Source organism: Haliotis rubra, unplaced genomic scaffold (genome assembly GCF_003918875.1).
Source record: "Haliotis rubra isolate DU_JTF1 unplaced genomic scaffold, ASM391887v1 Scf591, whole genome shotgun sequence".
NCBI lineage: Eukaryota > Metazoa > Mollusca > Gastropoda > Lepetellida > Haliotidae > Haliotis > Haliotis rubra.
This window is the reverse complement of record NW_025767292.1, coordinates 212,625-235,791: the sequence shown is the minus strand read 5'-3', so window position 1 is coordinate 235,791 and position 23,167 is coordinate 212,625. Positions and strand designations below refer to the sequence as shown.

General features: G+C 43.0%; 1 protein-coding gene across 1 annotated transcript; it reads right to left on the bottom strand.

The window, feature by feature from the left end:
* Positions 1-4,235: 4,235 nt before the first annotated feature.
* On the bottom strand, positions 4,236-22,865 carry LOC124255065 (protocadherin Fat 4-like). Its single transcript, XM_046688899.1, has 13 exons — positions 22,811-22,865; positions 19,067-19,335; positions 18,164-18,392; positions 15,346-15,561; positions 14,142-14,299; positions 13,486-13,600; positions 12,752-12,970; positions 9,656-12,224; positions 8,218-9,270; positions 7,301-7,411; positions 6,802-6,901; positions 5,236-5,459; positions 4,236-4,434 (listed from the first exon to the last, which is right to left on the bottom strand). The coding sequence occupies exons 1-13, from the start codon at positions 22,863-22,865 to the stop codon at positions 4,236-4,238; spliced, it is 5,517 nt and encodes a 1,838-aa protein (XP_046544855.1).
* Positions 22,866-23,167: the final 302 nt, after the last annotated feature.

The following is a 23,167-nucleotide window of genomic DNA, read 5'->3' as shown; positions in this document are numbered from 1 at the left end:
TTTCAGTCAAGACATAAAACAATATTAATTTTCTGATATATTACATGCTTATGTTATCGCGTGACCTGCAAAGAGTCACATTTGTCAAGACTTTTGTGTGGCTTCAGTCACAACCCGTGAAGATCTGGGTTAGAATTGGTCTTCAGCAGTCCATGCTTGTCGTAAGAGTCAGACTCACCGACTTGGTTGACACATGTCATCGGTTCCCAATTATGTAGGTCGATGCTCCTGATGTCAATAACTGGATTTTGTCTAGTCCAGACTCGAGTATTTACAGTATTTACAGACCGAGTGCGGCGTTAAACAACAAACAAACAAAATCCTCTTAGCTCACCTGGTCTAGGGATGATAGTGGTGGCTGGGGGCAGTGGTGCGACATCACGGAACAATGGTGCTGTAGACTTCTGGAAAAGTAAACAAAAGCTCAGTTCGTCAATTATCGTGTTTCCAAAGTGTTTACCATATAATGAAAAGTCTTATCGACGTGATAAACCAGTCCCATAAAACTGGTAACACGATCTGAAAAATATGCAAATCAGGTGCCCTAACTGGGTCTACGTTTTAGATGCTCAATACATCGAAAATTCCATGAGTTTCCCAATACATATGCGTGGTATCCAAACATGGCTGCAAATAGTCTGGCATAGTGTAGGATTATTACCCTTATAAGTTTCCACAGCGTAATTACCATATATTTAAGGATTGCTTCACAACTTTCTGTATTTACTAAAAGCCTATGTAAAGATGTTTCGCCCCTCTTCCATTTCCTGCATTTACCTAAAAATAACATTTAGTTTTAATTCCACATCAACAAATCATAGGATAAGATTAATATAAAGTTGGATACCATACAGACTTTGTAATTAATTACAGGGATTAACAGGTATTATGTAACAGCAGGCTCACCATTATACAGTGACAGCCCAGGCTTTTCATTAGGCTAATAAATACGTCATTTCAGCAAAACGTCACCTTGCGTAAAGGAAAAGCGGCACCTTATGTTTTTAACCTCGTTTTGAAAAAAAAGAATAAACATCTACAGAATACCGGATTCCTACTAGCCATATTGTTTAGTGTCAGGTCGCCCTGACCCTAATCCTAACCCTAAACCTAACTCTAACCCTGACCCTAACCCTAACCCTAACCCTGACCGGATACCTGCCAGCCATACTGTTTAGTGTCACGTCGCCCTAACCCTAATCTTAACCCTAAACCTAACTCTAACCCTAACCCTGTTTAGTGTCACGTCGCCCTAACCCTAACCCTGACCCTAAACCTAACCCTTACCCTGTTTAGTGTCACGTCGCCCTTACCCTAACACTGACCCTGACCCTGACTCTAAACCTTACCCTGACCCTAACCCTTACCCTGACCCTAACCCTGTTTAGTGTCACGTCGCCCTAGCCCTAACCCTAACTCGAAACCTAACCCTGACCCTAACCCTAACCCTAACCCTACACCTTACCCTAGCCAAAAGTAAACTCGCGTGCTTTCAAAGGTGGCAGAAGGTATCCGGTATTCTGTAATCTTACCCATTTGCGAAGCACTCATCTCTGTTTTCGTTCGGCAGTGAACAGAAGTTTTCGCCAGAGTAGAACCGTTTTGTCAACAGGGAATAAATTATGTTTTGTTGTCTTATTATTTTTCAATAACACGCGCCATGTCTGGACGACACCTGGACAGAGGTCACTATCCTGACCACTCATGAGCTGACCTTCAGTCATTATCTACACCACAGTTGGCACAATGGACATGTCAATAACCTAACCCGGGCATAGGTCAAGGTAAAAAGGTAGGCCAGTATTGTATATACAAATACATTTGTATATGCAGTTCCATACTCACTCTGTCCTTGTTCTCTGTACTGAGTGGCTTCTCTGTAACAGACAATGAAGTAGGTATTGAATGGTATACCTTTTGTTTGTTTGTTGTTTAACGCCACACTCAGCAATATTCCAGCTATATGACGGCGGTCTGTACATAATAGATCCAGGACCAGACAATCACGTGATAAACATCATGTGTGGTGTACGAAATTGGGATACGATGACATGCATGTCAACCAAGTCAGCCAGGCTGACCACCCGATCCCGTGAGTCGCCTCTTACAACAGGCATGGGTTGCTTCACCCTAATTTTCACGGGTTTGATGGTGCACTAGATGAATCAATATGGCTTAACACACATTGTACCCTTGTAGGGAATCTTCTGTGCGACACTTCAACCATTAGGCTACCTCACATTCCTGTTCTAGGTAAGCTGTGAGACATATTTTTATTGATGTTACGTTCCAATGTACTCGTGTTTGTGAATTTGCGTTTACTTATAATAATATGTATATATGGAAATAAACTCATTAGCAAAACAGACAATATTTCACTGTCGATGTTTTTTGTTTAATTTCCAGTTGAAAATATTGTAAGTTAACGATTATATATAAATAAAATAAACTGTACGGCTTTGTCATTAGTCCAAGACTTAAACCTTTCAAAGATGCAATATATAATTTAAAAAATTGCTATTAAGTATCTAATTTTTTAAGCATTAAAACGTTTGCTTTTTTAAGCACAAATTTACATTTCAAAAAGTGTAGGTCATGTCGTTGCAAATTCAATTATCACCCCAGTATTCACTGAATCAAAATTATGTTTAAACAACGATACTCAGTCACAGATTAATGTTCACCAGCCAAGGGAAATCAGAAATGGTCATGATCAAATTTAACACGTGTTCTTTCAATTTTCGATCACAACAAACATCTCGTTACACTTTCGTTGCCGTTCAGTATACTTGTACATTAACTACTCACCATCAGAAATATCCAGTGATTTCCTGAAATAGAGAAGATCGAGCTTTAATTCTTTCACAAAACATTTCATTCATTGTTTGTTGTTTTACGCCACACTCAGCAATATTCCAGCTATACAGTTTGTAAATAATTTGAGTGTCCCGAAATCATGTGCATCGAACTACGCAATTGGGATACGGAGACATGTATCAACTAAGGCAACGAACCTGACCACCCGATCCCGCTAGCTAATCCCTACGAAGGCCAGTCCTAACCCGGAACTTCATGGAGTCTCCTGAACCAAGAACTAATAATGTATAATAATATCAATTATTTAAAAAGTATTAAAACTGTCATCATTGTCATAATCAATAATTTCTATCATTGATAATTGGTATGATGGCCTTCATAATAACAGACACGCACGTACGCACGCACACATCTACATCACGGCTTATCAGCTGAATGTTGGAATTGTGGAGTTTAAAAGTCGTCTCCACAAGTAATCCAATTATACCACGTCGTGGGAGCTTAATGTGTGTGGACCCGTGAAGATCCGGGGTAGAATAGGTCTTCAGCAACCCATGCTTGCCACAAAAGGCGACTATGCTTGTCGTAAGAGGCGACTAACGGGATCGGGTAGTCAGGCTCGCTGACTTAGTTGACACATGTCATCGGTTCCCAATTGCGCAGATCGATGCTCATGCTGTTGATCACTGGATTGTCGGTCCAGACTCGATTATTTACAGACCGCCGCAGCTGGAATATTGCTGAATGCGGCGTAAAACTAAACTCACTCACTCACTCACTTATTGTGTGTGAGGAGAGCCCGAAATGTTGCAAGTGTTCAAAGTTTATCACATCAATGAAGCCAACGAGCACCAGTTCACAATTATCGGATTCTGGTGGGTCCAAGGGACGCAACTCTCCACAGCAAAACAACGGCGTCTTAGACGATTGCGCCACCCATGTAACCATGAATTTAGTAGGATCGATTGTAATAATTAATTCCTTGAAACCAAAATGTATATGTACACTGAAAGACAAAATGCCATGGAAGTGATACCTTTTTATTTTTGTTGGGAATAATTCAAATTTAGTTCACTAAGGCATTCACTTTTATATAAAGAAACTCAATTTGAAGTCTCATGCTTTGGAAATATATTCAAACCCAATGGACATTAATGGAAAAAAATGTAAATGTCAGTAAATGTTCTGCTGATGTTGACGGAATTGTATCACATTGCAAGAACAATGTCTGAAGTTATAGTAACGAATAACAGTCCACAGGCCCTGAATAGGCATTTAACACGGTGGGGTTCAGGACGTCGTTCCATTTCATGGTGACAATGGTGACTTGATGACGGATTTCAAGACCATGGAATCTTGCACACTGACATTGTTCTAAGACGGGTGTTGCTGCATAACTCCAGGAAGTAGTGTCTGTCCTACTGGAGAAGTTGACCATGATGTTCTGCAATCGGGATTGGCGTTCTGGCACGCTCGTAGATGCACAGAAGACGTCGGATTGTCGTCTCAGATACGCTTCCATTGCCAGGAAGGTCGTGAGAGTTGCTCTTTCCTGTGTCGAAGATGGGTTTGAATCCTTTTGTTTGGTGAGGGGTTGTCACGGACGGGTTGTTGTCTCTACACAGACGATCCTGTGGACGTTGAATTGACGTGTAACGTCACGCTGCGAGGTAACTGATTCAAACAATTTTAAGGTTCACACGTTGTAAAACCGCACTCTAGTGATCAAAAGGGGGGTGTTTCTGAGCTCTGCTCTTCCGAAGAGTGAACAGACTGGCGAATATATAGGATTAGATGTCTGACCTTTAAGGTTTCAGTATTTCTTTTCGGGTGTAGGGTTGTCGGATGAGGTTTGGGGTTGAGGTTGGGGTTGGGGTTGGGTTTGGGTTTGGGGTCGGGTTTGGGGTGACAAATACCACCGCAACATTTGGAAGCGTTTTCCTAGAGCTTCTCTCAAACAGTTTCCTCTGTTCAAATGCCAAGAAGTGAAAAACTCCATATGGGGAATCGAACCCAGATCTTCGACGTGAAGAGCGAACGTTTAAACCACTAGGCTACTCCACCGCCCCATATCAGCAATTAATATTCGGATTGTGAAAAATCAATACATGTATTTTTGTAAGTCAAATATTTTAAGATAGACTTACGACACACGTAGCGTTGTGTGAAATGGAGCTGAGGTGGGCAAACCAGCTAATAATTCTGCGAGATATTTGACATCAATTTTCTGCATCTATATTTTTCGGTATACGATTGGTATAGGGCTGACGAATACAGAAACATAATCTGGGATTCGAACCCGCTATGAGTTCTTGTTATGTTTTCTGGTGCGCTAAAAGGACACAACTCTGCTAGGGAATTGCTGAAAATAGGTCTACCGTGAACTCAGTTACCTATATAATACTGAGACGGTCTTACCTGGCCTTCTTCTTCAGCCTCCAGATGATACAGGTGACGATGAGGATGAGGATGACCAACCCGACAGCTGCAGCTAGAGCGATGACAGTGATGCCTACCGGGGACGCCGTGAAGACAGCTGCCGCTGACGTCGTCCCTGCGTCGTATGGCATCACCTGGTCAACAGTGGCCGCCCCGGAGGATAGACCCGCCACGGGAGTTCCATCTGAGGACGACTGCAGCACCTGGGCGTGGAGTGAGAGAGCATTCTTTTATAAAAGCGACAAAACAATTTCCTTACTCATGAGTGAGTGAGTGAGTATTGTTTTACAGCCCCTTTAGCTATAGTCAAGCAATATCACGGCGACGGGCACCAGAAATAGGCTTCACACATAATACCCATGTTGGGAATCGAACGCGGGTCTTCTGCGTGACGAGCGAACGCTTTAGCTACAAGGCCACCTCATCGCCCCGTTGTGTTTATTGTTTTGTTTGATTGTTTGTTGCTTGTTGCACTTAACAATTCCAGCTATATGGCGGCGGTCTGTAAATAATCGAGTCCGGACAAGACAATCCAGTGATTGGCATCATAAACATCGATCTAGGCACTTGGGATACAATGACACGTGTCAAATAAGTCTGCAAGCCTGATCACCCGATCCATTTAGTCGCCTTTTACGACAAGAATGGGCTGTTGCATTCTCTTCCCACAGAGGCAATAAATCCCCTAGCGGAGAAAAAATCTCAACACGAATTATCTCCCTTCTTTCTGTCCAATCAGACCACGTGTTACATCGATCTGACTTGACTAATATCAAGCAAATGTGGGGCCACAAATATCCCTCCTCTGCCGGCGACTTGTGTTTATGTGACACACAAGGCATTTAATGGCTAGCTTGTCCGTTGTCAACGAGGGCGATGGAGACGCCATTGATCCTCTATTACATGACTGAGTTCTGTTCTAGTTTTCCCGAAAACATACGGAAATTACCGAGACCTTGCTGATCATCACATTTGAAACAACTAAAACTGACTGCAACCAATCACGAATCCTCAACACTCGCACCTTGAAAGGGCCGTATTAGAACAGATGTTCGTAGGAAGATATGACAAGTAACCTCTGTGGGAAGAGAATGGGGCTGCTGAAGGTTGCATTTTTTGCACGGATCTTCATGGGATAACACGTGTTCATGAACCACAGCGAAACTACGCCGCCGTGTAACATGAATATGCCAGACATATGGATTCCAAACCGCCCAGTCCTTGTTATATTCCCTTCATGACGAGGGTGGTATGGTAGCCACTTGGGTACAGCGTTCGCTCGTCACGCCGAAGACCCGTGTTCGATTCCTTGCATGGGTACAATATGTGAATCTCATTTTAGTGTCTCTCGTCCTGCATTTGCTGTAATATTGCTAAAAGCGGCTTAAAACATCAGACACCCCTTCATGCCGAGCTCCAGGGAAGATACAACAAGCATAATCTTTTAACATCTTTTGGTATGACGCGGCCGGGGATCGAACACCGACCTTCCGTTCTCAGGTTCCACGGTCTATCAACTACACCATACTGTTGGAGATGACATACCTGTAGGACGGCCTGCTGAGTCAGGAACTGTTTTGGGCTCTGGGCACCACTGAGAGAGTTCACACTGGGGTCGGCCACCACGTACACCTGGGCTGACGACCTGTAGGTAGTGAGTGAGTTGAGTTTAAAGCCGTTTTCAACAGTTTCCGCGCGGGCCGGTTGTACAGAATGTCCGGTAGACGTGTGACAATTATTTACGTTATCACACATTTAGAACTTTGGTAAAATAGGTTTATACAAAATATACCACAGTTAAATATGAGGGAAATCATATATCGGGACCACTAACTGCGGATCCTGGTACAGCAAGGGGAGCACATTTTACAGTAACATTTTGCGCATTAGACACAGTCAACTCTGTCCACAAACTGCTAAGAGTGAGTAATGTTTCCCGACGCTTTTTGCAGTTCTCATTACACTTAAAAATCTGCATTGTATCCATGTTGGGAATCGAACCCAGGCGGACGTTTTAACCACTAGACTACCCTATCCTACTCACTGTGCTGCTAGAAGACGCCGCCTAGCTGAAGTCCCTTCCTGTCGCACCTCCCATATGCCAGCGTACTGGGTCGATAGGAAGAAACTCTGGATATGGGACCGAACTCCTTGCCTAAAAGAAAATGTCGAATTAATTGAACATCACCTGTTCCTTCGTTTTAAAAGTAATAATTCTCAGCATGATTTTCAAAAAGTTCTATTGGCGTCAGTTTAAAAATGAAAAATAACAAATATCTGAAGATTTAAAAAAAATCAATTACTACCCTTTCCTAGTTTGCGTATCTTATGTATTATTGGTTAGATAAGACTCAGCTGAAAACCCCCACAAAATACTTTTGCTGAACATTAAACAAAAAATATATAACAAATAGATTTACATTATCTTTACAAGCACGTACAGCAACCTATCAGTTAGAATTGCTTTAGGATATTAGTGTGTTAGTTGTTGCGATGGCTCTTAAATAGTCTCGAAAGCTGCATTACTGTTGACCTTGAAGGGAACGTTAATAGATATCAAAACTAATATTTCATTTATAGCATCATATTATCCTAATATTTATTGATGCAAAATCGAGCTTAGTATTAAAGGATGTTTGGTTTTGGATATTTTATGATGAAAAGAATCTCTTGTCTCCATACAAATTCCCTGGGCCTCTTACTCCAAGAGTATGAAAAAGTCAGTCTCTAAATAATATAGAACAAACTTTATGGATAACAACTTCTTTTTATTCGTGATGACGTTTTGATACAGATTCTTGTACCGTTGTCAAGCATAATGATTATGCTTGACAACGGTACAAGAATCTGTATCGAAACGTCGCACTCACGAATAAAAAGAAGTTGTTATCCATAAAGTTTGTTCTATATTGTACTTCCCAACTTCTAAAATGCCACTCAAAGAAGTCCCTAAATACCTACCTATTCAGTTCAATGACGTCTTTGGTGTCGCTGAACGTTATTACAATCATGTGCCTCGCTGCTTCAAAACAGTCAACTCTTACAAGCCCAAGAACGGCCAGCGATTGTCCGGAGGTGACGTTGACCGCTTGGCAAATGACCCATTCAAAATGTCGAGTGTCCTTGAATAGTTTCCCTGAATCCTTTACTGTGACAACACCAGTGTCTTCGTTGACGCTGACCACTCCTCCGCCGCTGACCGTCACGTATTTGACGCTGTTCACTTCTACAGGATTAAGACCAAAAGCATCCAACGTCAACGTTATCACGGCGGCCCCCGTTGCTGCAGTGTCGGGGACCTCCGCGGATATGAAGGCAGACGTCCCTGACGTGTCCGCTTCGATGACGGTTTCAGCCACATCAACAATATCAATAACTAGAGTAATCTCCCCTGATCTGCCACCACCGTCGGTCGCAGAGATAGCAAAGTTTACAACAGGATTGCTCTCAAAGTCTGCTGGATCCTTTACAGAAAGAACGCCGGAATTGTCAATCTGAAACAACCCGTTGCCAGCGACGTATGACGTCGGTATGGAGTACGTAATCTGTCCATTTGTTCCGTCATCAGGATCTGTTGCTGTAATGGTCGAAACAACAAACCCAGCTGGAGAATTCTCTACAACCTTGATGTTCAAAGTCGACGTAGGAAAAACGGGGTCGTTGTCATTTTCATCCAGGATTGTAATCTTAACAATTCTGTCTTCAGATAAACTGTTGTCATCCAGCTCATTCACTGTCAGAACGAACTGGCTGTATGTCTCACGATCTGGTTGCTTTGTGAGAGTTATCTCCCCATTTCCGTTTGGCATCTTCGTTATGGCGAACAAGGAGTCAAAGTTGCCAGATACAATGGAGAACGTTACAACAGCTCCAGCTCTGTGACTTCCATGAGGAGTCACTTCACCAACAGATGAACCAATGGCGGAGTTTTCTAAGATTGCAAAGTCAAACGTTGAAATCACAGAATTAGCCACTGGTGTAACTCGGACAGTGACAGTCATCTGTCCAGTTCGGCTAGGGATACCACCGTCCTTGGCAGTTACTGTCAATGTATAGAGGTCTGCTGTTGGTGAAGTCACCATCTTCAGGACTCCATCTTTCGATCCAATAACAAATATCCCTCCTCATTACCAGATACCACTACGTACACAATGTCACCGTAAGTTCCAGCATCTTCGTCTGTAGCTGTTTCTGAAGATACAACCGAGCCAACATCAGTGATCCTGTTAACTATTTTGTCTATGGATGAAACTGAAAACCGCGGTGAATTATCGTTTGCATCAACGACAGTGACGTTCAAGGAGCAGGATCCTGTATTCGATGGAGTTCCCCATCAGTAGCTTCTATATTCAGAATATAATTATCATCCGTTTCTCTGTCCAGTGCAGTTGCAATTGACAGGACTCCAGTTTCGGCGTCTATCACGAAAACCCCAGCATCATTACCAGAGGTTATTTGGTAGGTTAATTTAGCATTGAGTCCAGCATCAGCATCTGTAGCCCTGACTGTGTAGACTTCATCATTAACCGGCATGGTTTCAATAACAGGAAAGGAGTAAACGGTATCTGAGAATTCTGGGGTGTGGTTGTTGGTATCCTCAACCTTAACCACGACCACAGCAGTGGAAGACCGTGCTGGACTGCCGCCATCAGTGGCTACCACAGCCATATAGTACACACCCTGTCTACTATACTCAGTAACCACCGCAACAGTCAGATACCCCGAAACAGGATCAAACGTAAAGTCAGTAGATCCACTTGATGGTGACATTGCCATGGTGACCTGTCCCAAAGTTCCCCCATCACCATCTGATACCACCACTTGTCCCACAGTAGTCCCAACATTAGATCCTTCTGGTGTCGTCATCTCGTACACCGGCATACTGAATATTGGCGGGTTGTCGTTCAGATTCGTAATGATGATGTCCAGGGTTATCGTATCGGTGGATGAAGAGTTATCCCTCCTTGTAGCCTGAATAACAAGGTTATATTGCTGCGTGGCCTCAAAGTCTAATTGTCCTGCAATATAGACCTCCCCAGTCGACTCATGTATGTGGAAAGAGTTATTCGTGTTCCCATTTTGAATTGAATAAACTAAGTCATCTTCATTTGCACCGCTTACTGTGGCATTAAGGTCTGTTATGGGTGTTTTGACGACCGTGTTTTCATCTAAAGTTATTGATAATGAATTTGGTCCAAATTCTGGAATTACTAAATTTTGGAGGATACTGATGATGACAGCTGTCTTTGACGATCTGATCGTAGGGCCGTTATCAGATGCCCGTACATCCAGTGTGTACTGCTTCTGTGTAGTGTAGTCCACGGTTCCTTTAGTTTTAATGGTATTTCCATCGAGCTCAAACACATCTCCATCATTTCCTCCCATGATGGTCAGATCAATCTTGGCATTAGTTCCAATATCTAAATCGGAAACATTAACAGTTCCAACGGAAGCACCTACAGTTACACCATCATGTAATTCAAACGAGTACAGAGTCTGATTAAACTTTGGGTCGTTGTCGTTGACATCATTGACCACAATCGTCAATTCCATTGCCACCGTATCATTGATTTGGTTTGACACGTTCACACTAAAAACATACAGATCCTTTGTCTCCCTGTCCAGGAGCTTAAGCAGGGTTATAAATCCATTATAGATAAGAAACGTTCCATCATTGCCACTCGTAATAACGTAGGTAAGTTGCGAGGATATATCCAGATCTTGGGCAACAATTTGATACACGTGGGTCCCTAATACAGCATTTTCATCAACGGAGGTGTTGACAGCTCCATTAACCAAGCCGATGACGTCTATGGGATGTTCATCGACATCAGTCACCTCCACCAAAACAGTTGTCTCCCCTGACCTGGACAGGATGCCACCATCGGTTGCAGATATGGTCAACGTATAAGCACTGAGTGTCTCTGCATCTAGAGGCTTGTCCAGAATCAGCATCCCAGATGGGTTTATGATGAAAGTATTGTCAACGTTACCTGATACTATGACATATGTAAGATCAGCATTAACACCAAAATCAGCATCAGTTGCAGATATCATCTGAATACCTGTAGTTACATTGATGGACTCGACAACAGGTATTTTGGTAAATGTTGCTCCGAAAACAGGGTCATTGTCATTGACGTCGTTGAGTATAATGTCAAGAGAGCTGTCTGTGGACTGGCTGGAATCAAAGGTTCTAACTCTGATACCAATACTGTAATTGGCAACGTCTTCTCGGTCAAGGTCTGCCAGAACATAGATCTGTCCTGAATACTGATCGATACCGAATCTGTCACCAGTATTTCCAGATGCGATCTCATACACCAAAGTACTGAAAGAGCAACATGCTTGGACTTTCATCACTGGTTCTCCAGCGGAAACGTCTTCCAATTTGTTGACGCTCGCGGGGAGGTTTGTGAACGACAGATCAACCTCCACGAACACCAGGACTGGGACTTGGGTGCTGAGAGGCGATGCCCCTTTGTCGGTGACTGCGATCATGAGAGCATATGAAGATGATGTAGGTGTTGCTGAGAGTTTGAGACTCCCTGTTGCATCAACACCAAACACTCCAGAGTCCCCGGCAGCGATGGTATAAATCAGCTCGGCGTTTACGTCAGCGTCATCGTCAACGCATACCAACGCTGTTAGTGTCGTTCCGGTTGTGTATGGTTTGGGCACGATAATTGTTGGAACGGGATCACAGATGGCGACGTTGTCATTGACGTCTGTGATGTCAAACTGAACCGTGACGGATGAAGACTTTGGAGACGTTGTTGATTTGTCTGTGGCGATGACAACGACGTCCCAAGTTGAGTTTGTTTCTCTATCCAGATTGAGTCGTGTAATTATCTCGCCTGATGCACTGTCTATGAGAAATGGAACAGATGGGTCTTGCAGGGAATAGACGACGTCACCATCAACACCAACGTCGGCATCGGTAGCGGTGATCTGCAGCACCGTTGTTCCTGCCGAAAGTAAATACAGATTATAGAATGTATTTCGTATTAGATGGAAAGACGGTGGTATTTAGTATTAAACAATTTGCGCCGGCTGCATTTCAGAATAGCTTCCATTCTTGTAGGACCCGTGAAGGTCCGGGTTAGAATGAACCTTCAGTAACCCATGCTTGTCGTAAGAGGCGACTAACGGGATCGGGTGGTCAGGCTCGCTGGCTTGGTTGACACATGTCATCGGTTCCAAATTGTGCAGATCGATGCTCATGCCGTTGATCACTGGGTTGTCTGGTCCAGACTCGATTATTTACAGACCGCCGCCGTATAGCTGGAATATTGCTGAGTTCGGCGTAAAACTAAACTCACTCACTCACTCCATTCTTGTAGGAGATGGCTAATAGTGATCTGCACGTATGATTGACAATTTGAATGGTGCTTGCTACGCCTATGTTTAAACAGTGTCGTTAGCTTTGTTCTACGCCACAGCTCACGGACTGGAGTGAATATTTTTGATGAAGGTGAGATAGATATTAACCAACCTGGCTGTGTGTCTTCAGGAATGTTCTGGGTGGGCAGTGGCGAAAATGTCGGTGTGTAGTCGTTCACGGGGGTGACAGTCAACACAATCATGCATTGTGACGTCAGACTGGGCACTCCTTTGTCCACTGCAGTCACACGTGCGACATGGTCAGTTCCGGTGACAAGGATATCTGTGATGGTCACTACACCAGAGTTCACGTCGATGTTGAAAAATGTTCCTGGAGAAAGAAAAAAGAATTTAAAGTTATTCAGAGTTATTCTACTAATTTACAAAGAAAAGTTTTGTAAAACAAATAGTGAGTGAGTGAGTTTAGGTTTACGCCGCACTCAGCAATATTCCAGCTATATGGCGGCGGTCTGTAAATAATCGAGTCTGGACCAGACAATCCAGTGATCAAAAGCATGAGCATCGATCTGCGCAAATGGGAACCAATGACATGTGTCAACCAAGTCAGCGAGCCTGACCGACCGACCCCGTTAGTCGCCTCTTACGACAAGCATGGGTTACTGAAGGCCAATATTCTAACCCGGACCTTCACTGGTCTAAAACAAATAGAATCAGCGGGTGAAAGAATGTGGATCAACGTTGTTCTTCAAACTCTACCTCGTTAAGAACGATGGAATTGAACCCAGACTCATAGATTCCTGGCATGCTTAAGGGAGGCAACTCGTGCCTTATCACGACTCACCCAGGGATCAAGGCAGGGAAGCAGATAGCTTTACGTATACATACCATCTATTGAATATTCGACTTGTCCGCCCGCTCCGTCGTCGGGGTCGTTTGCAGTCACCGTCCCTGCTGTCGACCCAGATGCTGAGTTTTCCGGTAATGTCACAGCGTATACGGGCTAAAGGAGGAAAGAATAAAGTATTATCTGAGCGTTTCAAAAAGAACCACATATGAGTGAGTGAGTGAGTGAGTGAGTGAGTGAGTTGTTTAAATAGTATGCCAGTTACACCAGGAATTACGAGCCCGGGCCCCGTTTCACAAAGCTCTCGTAGGCCTAATATCTCATAACTTTTCTCGTAGCATTCGTACTTCCTATGTTACAGTATAGGAGGTACGAATGCTACGAGAAAAGTTACGAGATCTTTGTGAAACGGGGCCCAGGTGTAGAGTATGGCTAATGCAGTAACAAAGGGAAACTCACAAGCTCAGGTATATCATATACAAACAAATAGGTAACTTGAACCCAAGGCATATCGATTTAGGGCCGAGATTTATACATTGGGTCATCCAGGCCATAAAACAAGCCTCAGTAGGAAGGCCGTGCAGTTACTGTGCATTTCAACAGATGTAACGCAGTAACAGAAAGGACCCTCACCTGAGAGATAATGGAACTAAACCCCCGACCCCACAGTGCTGACGACAGGTAAAGCTTTACGTACCAGAGTGAAACTTGGCTCTTCATCGTTCACGTCGGTGAGCGTGATAGTTACGTGAGCCGTAATATTCTTGTCTTCGTTGTTGCTGCTGTAAGCGGTGATGTCAAACTCCACTACGGGCAACGTCTCGCGGTCTAGAGCAGCTGTCACCACGATGGCACCTGGAGAAACATGAAAAATTACAAAATGAATTTTTCATATGTAATTTAGTTTGTCGCCTCTTTTAGCAATAATCCAGCGATATCGCGGCGGGGGACACCAGAAATGGTCTTCACATATTGTATCCATGTAGGGAATCAAACCCGGGTCTTCGACTTGACGAGCGACCGCTTTAACCACTGGGCTATCCCACCGCCCACTTTTATTATGCAATGCCCTTTTAATGCCCTAGTATGTATTTTCTACTTTCAAAGCCTTTGTTACAAATCAATAAAAAATATTCATGAACCGACTATGGAATAAATTTTATGAAGGCTTAAATATGTAATATGTAAAGCCATTTACCTGTTCTAGAATTTATAGCAAACCATGGTTGAAGTGGTGGAGATTCGAATCCGTACATGATGAAATTTGGTTCCGTAAGATTAGTGTCTGGATCTTCGGCTTGTGGAATGAGAACAACTGTCCCTATGGCGGTTGACTCCAAGATACCTGGTGGTGAAATAGAATATATAGGTACATAAGAACGATAGAAATCTATGTAAGAATGATAAAAATGCTGGATCCACACGCACAAAGGGATCTTAGCAGTGTGATTATATCAACTCTCATACTTAAACATAGAATTTTAAATGATATTATATTGTTTCGTGATGCTAGAGACCCGTTAACATCCGGGTTAGCTAGTTTTACGCCACACTCAGCAATATTCCAGCTATATGGCGGCAGTCTGTAAATAATGGAGTGTGGACCAGACAACCCAGTGATCAACAGCGTTCAACATCGATCTACGCAATTGGGATACGATGACATGTGTCAACCAAGTCAGCGAGCCTGACCACCCGATCCCGTTAGTCGCCTCTTACGACAAGCATGGGTTACTGAAGACCAATCATCCGGATTTCACGGGTCTTTTTAATGCAGTTACTACATTTTCTTTCGATTTCACGATTTTCATGCCTTTATTTAACATGTAACAACCCCTAATATAGAAACATATACCCTTGCGGAATTCTTATTGTTCCATGATATACTCTAGACTACCCACTTGTTGTGAACACGCTCGTCGAAGTCCACGTTGGATCATGGTCATCCACGTCGGTGACGGTGACCTTGACCTCTACGCTAGCCGTGTACTGTATAAGTCCGGTGTCCTTGACATCAATAATGAGTGAATACTCCACCTGTCCAGATTCGTAGTCGACGGGGCTGTTGAGAGTTACCTCCCCTGACGTTACGTCGACACCAAGAATGCTTGTGTCACCTTTAGAAGACGAACCGAATGAAAACAGTTATGAAATGATACACATATATCATACGTTGCCAATGTCATCATTTTAATTCATTATAATGTATATTTGTAACGTTCACAATTATCATTATCATTTCAACGTACCCCCAACTGCAGTGTAGGATAGTACATTAAGACTACCACTGTCGATGTCGCTGCAGGTAAGCGTTGTAATTGTCGACCCTGTCGTCGTAGACTCCGGGATATAGACGAGCTTCAGATAATCCGTGCAAGTCTGAATGAAGACATGTTTAAGATTACTCTAGGTAACCTGTGGCACATGTTCCTTACAAGAATTCCCCGCGGGGTCCTGGATTGGAAGGTCAGGTACCGTGACTTGATAGATTCAGTGTGCGAAATAGTTTCCAAATTTTGCTAGCCAGTCGGGCAAGCTATGCCTGAAAGTTACTAGCCCACAGAATAATTCACTCCCCCAAACACAGGTTTCATCAATAAGCTGCTAATATGATGAACATTTTTATCAGGCCATAATCTTGTATGATTTAAAAGGGTATTATAACTTAACAAGTCGGAGAGAGTGATATATTTACAAAATGACCCCCATGACTGTGGAGATTTCTGGCCCGACTGGATTGTTACTAGCCACGGGCTAGCGGGCCAGTGGCTATTTCGCACACTTGATAGATTGCTTGTTATCTAAACCCAACATCGTTGGACGTTCCTTTTAACCTCATTTACTGGTTTTCCTGGACCAAAGTTGACTATTTACACATCGCCGTTACATATTGGAATACTGCCAGGCTTTCACCACAAACAACTATAAGGCTTTACCAAATGATAAAATTTAAGTGTATCCTCTTGGGACAATGGAACAGGTTAGTCACATTAAGAGCTTTAAGAGTGTGGAGTCCAGGGCCCCGTTTCACAAAGCTATCGTAGCGCTACGACTGCCATACCTCCTATACTGTAACATAGACGTCGTAGCGCTACGATAGCTTTGTGAAACGGGGCCCTGGAGCGGTTTCTAAAGATGTATACGAGACGGGATTGCCAATCGCCAAAAATTACAACGTCCAAGATGACGGGTTTGACGTTAAGCCACCGTCTAACCACTGAGTAAACACAAACGGAGGGTGACGCGTTCTGAAATTACATTACCTACCGGGTACCCATTTTCTGCTGATCGAACTGAAGTACGTGGATATAGATCATATATGAACGTTTGATTAGTTGTTATGCTTGCGACAGATGGTATATTAGGCAGAAACAGGATAAAAAGGAATAATTAAAAAATGACACAAAATTAAGACACATTCCGCCCTTACCGGTTTGAAGTTATTGGAATCAGCTACATAGACCGTCATCTGGGCCGTGGCTGTCTTCGGGATATCTGGGTCAAGGTCAGTTGCCTTGAAGGTCAAAAGGAAGTTGTTTTTTTCTCGTACTCCAAGTATTTGTGAATGTATATGTTACACGTCTGTGGATCTATCCAAAACTTGCCATAAGGATCACCACCTGAGAATATTCAGAACAATTTATAATTATTATATGCGATATTTATATAGCGCCCTATTTTAACTACTTCTGTATAACTCTAAGGCGCTTCACAAGTTGTTTTTCCCCTCTATCATTGGATGTCAATCTCAAACGGCACATTCTATTTTTATTATTTCTATTATTCACTCCCTTTTGTATCCCAGAATGATCTATAATACGCATATATATACTTTAATAGTCACGAAGTTTAGATTCTACTGATTTCAAATCTCTTTTGGAATCACCAATTACAAAACCACGAAGCCACGAAGATATGTTTGCAATCATCACGACATGTCTAAACCAAATAATGGGGTAACAAATCTATAATATAGGTCTTAATTCTACTAAATGCCTTGCGACCTAACTCTTTCAAAACGATGTTATTTGTTTTGTGTCTTTTTCCGAATCTGAGGTGAGGTGAGGTGAAATTGCGTGCTTGAGAATATTTCGCTCATATGACGACGTGCATGCGTATGTGTATGTGCGGCTTTTGATACTAGCCCAGACTTAAGCTGGTTTTATAGTGCTAGCTCACTGAGATACCATGCCGCAGTGAACCATGAATACCCCACTCAGACACATTATACTGACTCCGAACCGACCAGTCCTTGTTGTACCCAATAATGCCGAGCGCCAGGCAGGGACCAACAAGTACCATATTTTAACGTGTTTTGGTATGACGCGGTCGGGGATCGAACCCGCGACCTTCCGCTCTCCGGGCGGACGCTCTAACCACTACACCACGGAGGCGGTCTCCGAATCTGAGGCACAAAATGTCAGGGCTGTATAGGTACAGAATGGATCTGGTAGACAGGTTGACAATCATCGTATAGTCTGACTGGGCTGTGAAAGTACACCCTGGCTTCACCTGCGGTATCTTTGGAAAATTGAAAAAAAAAAACTAGAAAGAAAAAAAAAGCAAAAAAACACTCAACCTTTAAGCCAAATCCCATTTGCCAGATGCACCGTGTCGTGGTCGTAAAGTGACTGAAAGAGGTTTCAGGATGATCTTCCCAAGCGCCGCTGAGATAATCCATGGTATTAACACGAGCCCAGTGAATAATTCAACACTTACCTGTGATCTCGATCCGTACCTCTCCTGCCAAGCCACCACTCCCCGAGTCCTTATCAGACAAGGTACAACTCGTTATGAGAGTGCCAGGTGCAGACATCTCGTCCACGGTGATGCTGGCCGGGAGGTTCGTAATTTTGGGGGCGTTGTCGTTGACGGAGAACAGGTAGATACTGACCCCGACGATAGCGGTCTGGCTAGGTACCCCTTGATCATATACTTCCACCTCAACCTGAAATGGTTTTGTTTGACTGAAAGTTGCGAAAAGCTAGGCAAGCTGACGTTAAATGCTGCAAGTGAGGGAGTGAGTGAGTATGGTTTTACGCCGCTCTTATCAATATTCCGACAATATCACGGCAGGGGCACACCAATAATGGGCTTCACACGTTGTACCCATGTGGCAATTGAACCTGGGTCTTCGGCGTGACGAGCGAACGTCATAGCCCCTACGCTACCCCAAATGATGCAACTTATTCCGAAAACGGTTCGCGTGAACACGCATCACGTGTGTGTGTGTGCGTGTAGTTTGCATACACGCACACACCCATAGAGGCATATATTTATTGTCTTCATCTATAAAATGTTTGAAAGCATAACCAGCACGTAATTAAGGATTTCACTCAAGTGGTGACAATATAATTCGGAAACCACTGATCCACCCACCTTTAATGCAAATAGGGACGCACGTGGCATTGCTGGCTCCCAAATTCCGGAGATCGTGTTCGAATCCAAAACTCACCTCAACCTTTTGCTAGTATGCAATCAGGTAACTCACGTTATGCGAGGTGAAGTGACTGACGTTAAACAGACATTTATCTATAGATAAGATATATTTAAAATATATCAACTGTTTTGGATATTTACAACAAAAATATGACAGTTTTTAAAAATCAACCACAAACTTACAAAATAGTATTTTTGAAAGTCTGCGTTGAATTTCTTCTTTAGCTTGATGGCGCCAGTGTTCGCATCAACGTCAAATCTTGCGGCCTTTCCTGACAACATCTTGTACAGGAGAGTTCCCTCTGGGGTGGACGGGTCGTCGGCATCGGTGCACCCTAACGCAGGGACGATGATGGTGTTGACGCTGGTAGCTTCGGATAAATTCACTTGCAGGAACGTCGGGGTACACGTGGGGACGTTGTATGGAGGGTCAACGGCGTCTGTACCGTGGACTAAAATCAGATGGATTAACATATGTTATATCTGGGATTACACTTACTTACACCCCGCTCAGCTACCGCGACTTCCACAGCGGGTTAGGCGGCTGACTTTGTGTGCTGGCGATTAGGTGCCTGACTCTGAGGGTGTGAGTTCGAATCCCGGATGGGGCTCAACTCAAAAAGTACTAGAATTTGTACTATACTAAGAGAGTGTAATCCCAAATATAACATACGTTACATTTGACCACTTTCTAAATAGCATTGTGTAATCACAGATGGATTAAGTTGTGAACCGAAAGCTGAAGAAAACTAACATCCACGAGAAATGCTGTGGTTCAAAATATATAGACATAATATGAAATTACATTAATCTTTTATGTTTATCCGGTACTCTACATCCCTCTGGGGCGGTGGGGTAGCCTAGTGGTTAAGGCGTTCGCTCGTCACGCCGAAGACCCGGGTTCGATTCCCCACATGGGTACATTGTGTTAAGCCCATTTCTGGTGTCCCCCGCCGTGATATTGCTGGAATATTGCTAAAAGCGGCGTAAAACCAAACTCACTACATCCCTCTGACATGAGTAGCATGTAATTTTGGACTGCATGTAAATGTAAATGTTTTCATTATGAATATGGTTCAATACTCGCCATATTCTGATTTTGATAAATAATCTTCACTTCAAAGGGTGCTAGCCCAGTAGCCCTGCCAGATACCAAACCACAGTTTCACACAGATGCGCCATCCAGACACAGTATGTTGATTCCAAACAGACCATTCCTGTTTTTATCCCCTCAAGGCCGAGCACCGAGAATATTGCCTGAAGTACCATCACTTTAAGTCCTTTGGTAGTACGCGTCCTGGGTTCGAACCCCATACCTTTCCTCTTCAGGTAGACCCCCGGGGCGCGCTTTTGATGCCTAATCAATTTATATTTGCACGTACTTTGGTACTAGTGTTACAAACTTTCACATTTATGGCTGATAATCAATTGTAATTAAGTAGACAAAAAGTTTCTTTGGAATACGTAATCTCGCCATCGAGGTCCTCCAATGCTCTTAAAACCCGATGGGGCAAAATTAAATAGCTTCTGGTTCACATACACCATAGCTGTAACCATAGTTAAGACGACAAAATTAAAAGCTGTGTTCATGGTAGACACAGAGTATGAGTTTAACGTTTTATGGAAATGACAATTCATGAAAAGCAACAGCTTAAAGAATGGCGCCATTCAGGCTACAAGTTCGACAACCTAAACTCATGTATATCAGATATGGTTCCATCTTATGTTGTAATCGGCGTTAACAGACTCTTTGGACAGTCCGCATTACAATATGATCCCAGCTTATACTGTCTTACACGAGCTAATGATCCCGTAGCTATACGGCAGCTGGATCTATGAGTCTTGCCAACTTTTACAGACTCCTGATTTTATGTTCTGGACACATATGCAGTGCCATGTTATTTTGATAAGGCCGTAAGAGCGGCAGATAAAATTGTTCCAATCACCATTGCATTCTTGTTGGTTCTGAGATAAAACACAGTTCCATAAAGAAGTACTTGTATGTTTATTGGTTTCTTTTCCGTGTGAGTCCTATTCCGAATTTAAACTTTTGTGAAAAATCACTTTTGCAGATTTATTCATGCTCATAAGCTTAAAATTACAAAACCCTATCTATGGTCACTAGCGATGTTTGCCAAAACCATTCCGTTTTATGGTTCCGATGTGTTGACGAATCACACTCAAATGATGATACCAAGCGTTAGGCATACCTTTTTCTTTTCCCGGTGGCACCTTTCACAAACACATGCACAGGCTAGTCAATTGTTCATATGAACAAACATGGGAGCGCATTGGATATGCAATATTTTGTTTCAGTGATGAGTCAAATTTGGAAATATCCTCCCACGTCTAACACATTGTCATTTGAAAGCTTTACTGAAGCCTTGAATGTTATAAACCTCATCAAACAACTTTTAAGCTGGAGTCATAATACGCTTCGTGAAATTTTCATTGAAAGTGAGGTGATGTGAAATTGAGTTTAACGTCGTGCTTGAGAATATTTCGCTCATATGACGACGTGCATGCGTGTGTATGTGTATGTGCGACTGCTTGTACTAGCCCAGGCTGAAGCTGGTTTAATAGTGCTCATTGAAAGTGTAGATGACAATGGCGGGGACTTCTGGGATACTGTTCGATATTATGGAAAGTTGACTATTGTAAAGTGGAGGTCGATTAGGTACCTGACTCTGAGAGTGTGGGTTCGAATCCCGAATGGGACTCAACCCCAAATAAATACAATAATCTGTACTTTACTAACAAAGTGTAATCCCAGTTATAACATGTCACATTTGACCACTTTCTTAACGGTATTGTGTATTTGTGTACAATCCAATTTTGTTTCTTGGAACAAAATCCGTAGCTTAAATCATATTACCCATGTTACAAATTATGTCTCAAATGGTCAATGTTTCTCCTGAAGATGACATTCTTGGATGACTCTTGCTCAGAAATTGTTCGATCAAGGTTACAACATTCAAGGCCTCAGTAAAGCTTAAACTGACTGACTGACTGAGTATAGTTTTACGCCGTTTTTAGCAATATTCCAGCAATATCACGGTGGGGGACACCAGAAATGGGCTTCACAAATTGTACACATGTGGGGAATCGAAAAGCGTGGACGAATGTGGACTAGGCTAAAAATGATTTCCGATGGAGTTGGACACCTCCGATGCAGTTCTCTATTTTGACTTGTATCATGCGTTCGCGAACGTATTTCAGGCGAACAGTTTACTAAGCTTTGCACATGTTCATGACGGGTGCAACCGGTGAGGCAGGATACGCTCATCTTTTCGTGAACACCCGGTATCATCACTTTTGATAACGATTCATAAACACATACTCTGTCATCGTATCTCATATTGTCAATCACTGGATTGTCTGGACCAGAATCGATCGTTTACAGACCACGTCGTACATTTGTAATGCTGCTGAATGCGGTATCAAACAAACACATACTTATGATGACGTCAGAATTGTACAATCGGCTGCTTTTAGCAAAGATTTCTTATGGAATTGAAAGCGTTTTTCTCATTTCTGTTTACCGCCGTATATTTCAGACCCCATTAGCTGTTGTTGTCATGAGAACAACTGTAGCAAACCCTAAATATTCCATGCATGACTGACCCGTGAAGATCCGGGGTAGAATAGGTCTTCAGCAACCCATGTGCTTGCCATAAAAAGGCGACTATCTTGTCGTAAGAGGCGACTAACGGGATCGGGTGGTCAGTTTCGCTGACTTGGTTGACACATGTCATCGGTTCCCAATTGCGCAGATCGATGCTCATGCTGTTGATCACTGGATTGTCTGGTCCAGACTCGATTATTTACAGACCGCCGCCATATAGCTGGAATATTGCTGAGTGCGGCGTAAAACTAAACTCACTCACTCACTCCATGCATGACTTCTAAATTCTCAGCCAAGCCTACTTGCTATAATTTTGACGTAAATTGTTTTAATGTCAGCATTCGGAATGGTCGCCATAATGAGATCAATAATTCACTTCAATTAATGTTAACTTGGCGCCTTATAATCGAAAATTCCTCTCTGGCAGCGGGAGTTCTTGAAGGTGAATGAAAATGGATATTTGACGAGATTAGTAGGTGTCAATCTAATTGCTGGTTCCTGATATTTCTATTTGCCATTACAGACTGGTGTTTCTTGTGAACTGCGCCAAGTTGACACGAGAATACCCATTATTGAGAAATGCGAAGGAACAATTGTCTTCGATGGAAACCTGCGGTAATTACTGAATTGCTGAAGGAGGAGGTACTATTATTTGACAC

What these genes read in the sequence shown, in the direction of transcription:
- LOC124255065 (XM_046688899.1), bottom strand. Translation starts at nt 22,865, where the DNA reads ATGGCGACCATTCCGAATGCTGACATTAAAACAATTTACGTCAAAATT. An exon ending in AGTCGAATATTCAATAGATG is followed by an intron (nt 12,971 to 13,485) that starts GTATGTATACGT and finishes TTCTTTCTCCAG; the next exon opens with GAACATTTTTCAACATCGAC. An exon ending in TCCTGAAGACACACAGCCAG is followed by an intron (nt 12,225 to 12,751) that starts GTTGGTTAATAT and finishes TACTTTCGGCAG; the next exon opens with GAACAACGGTGCTGCAGATC.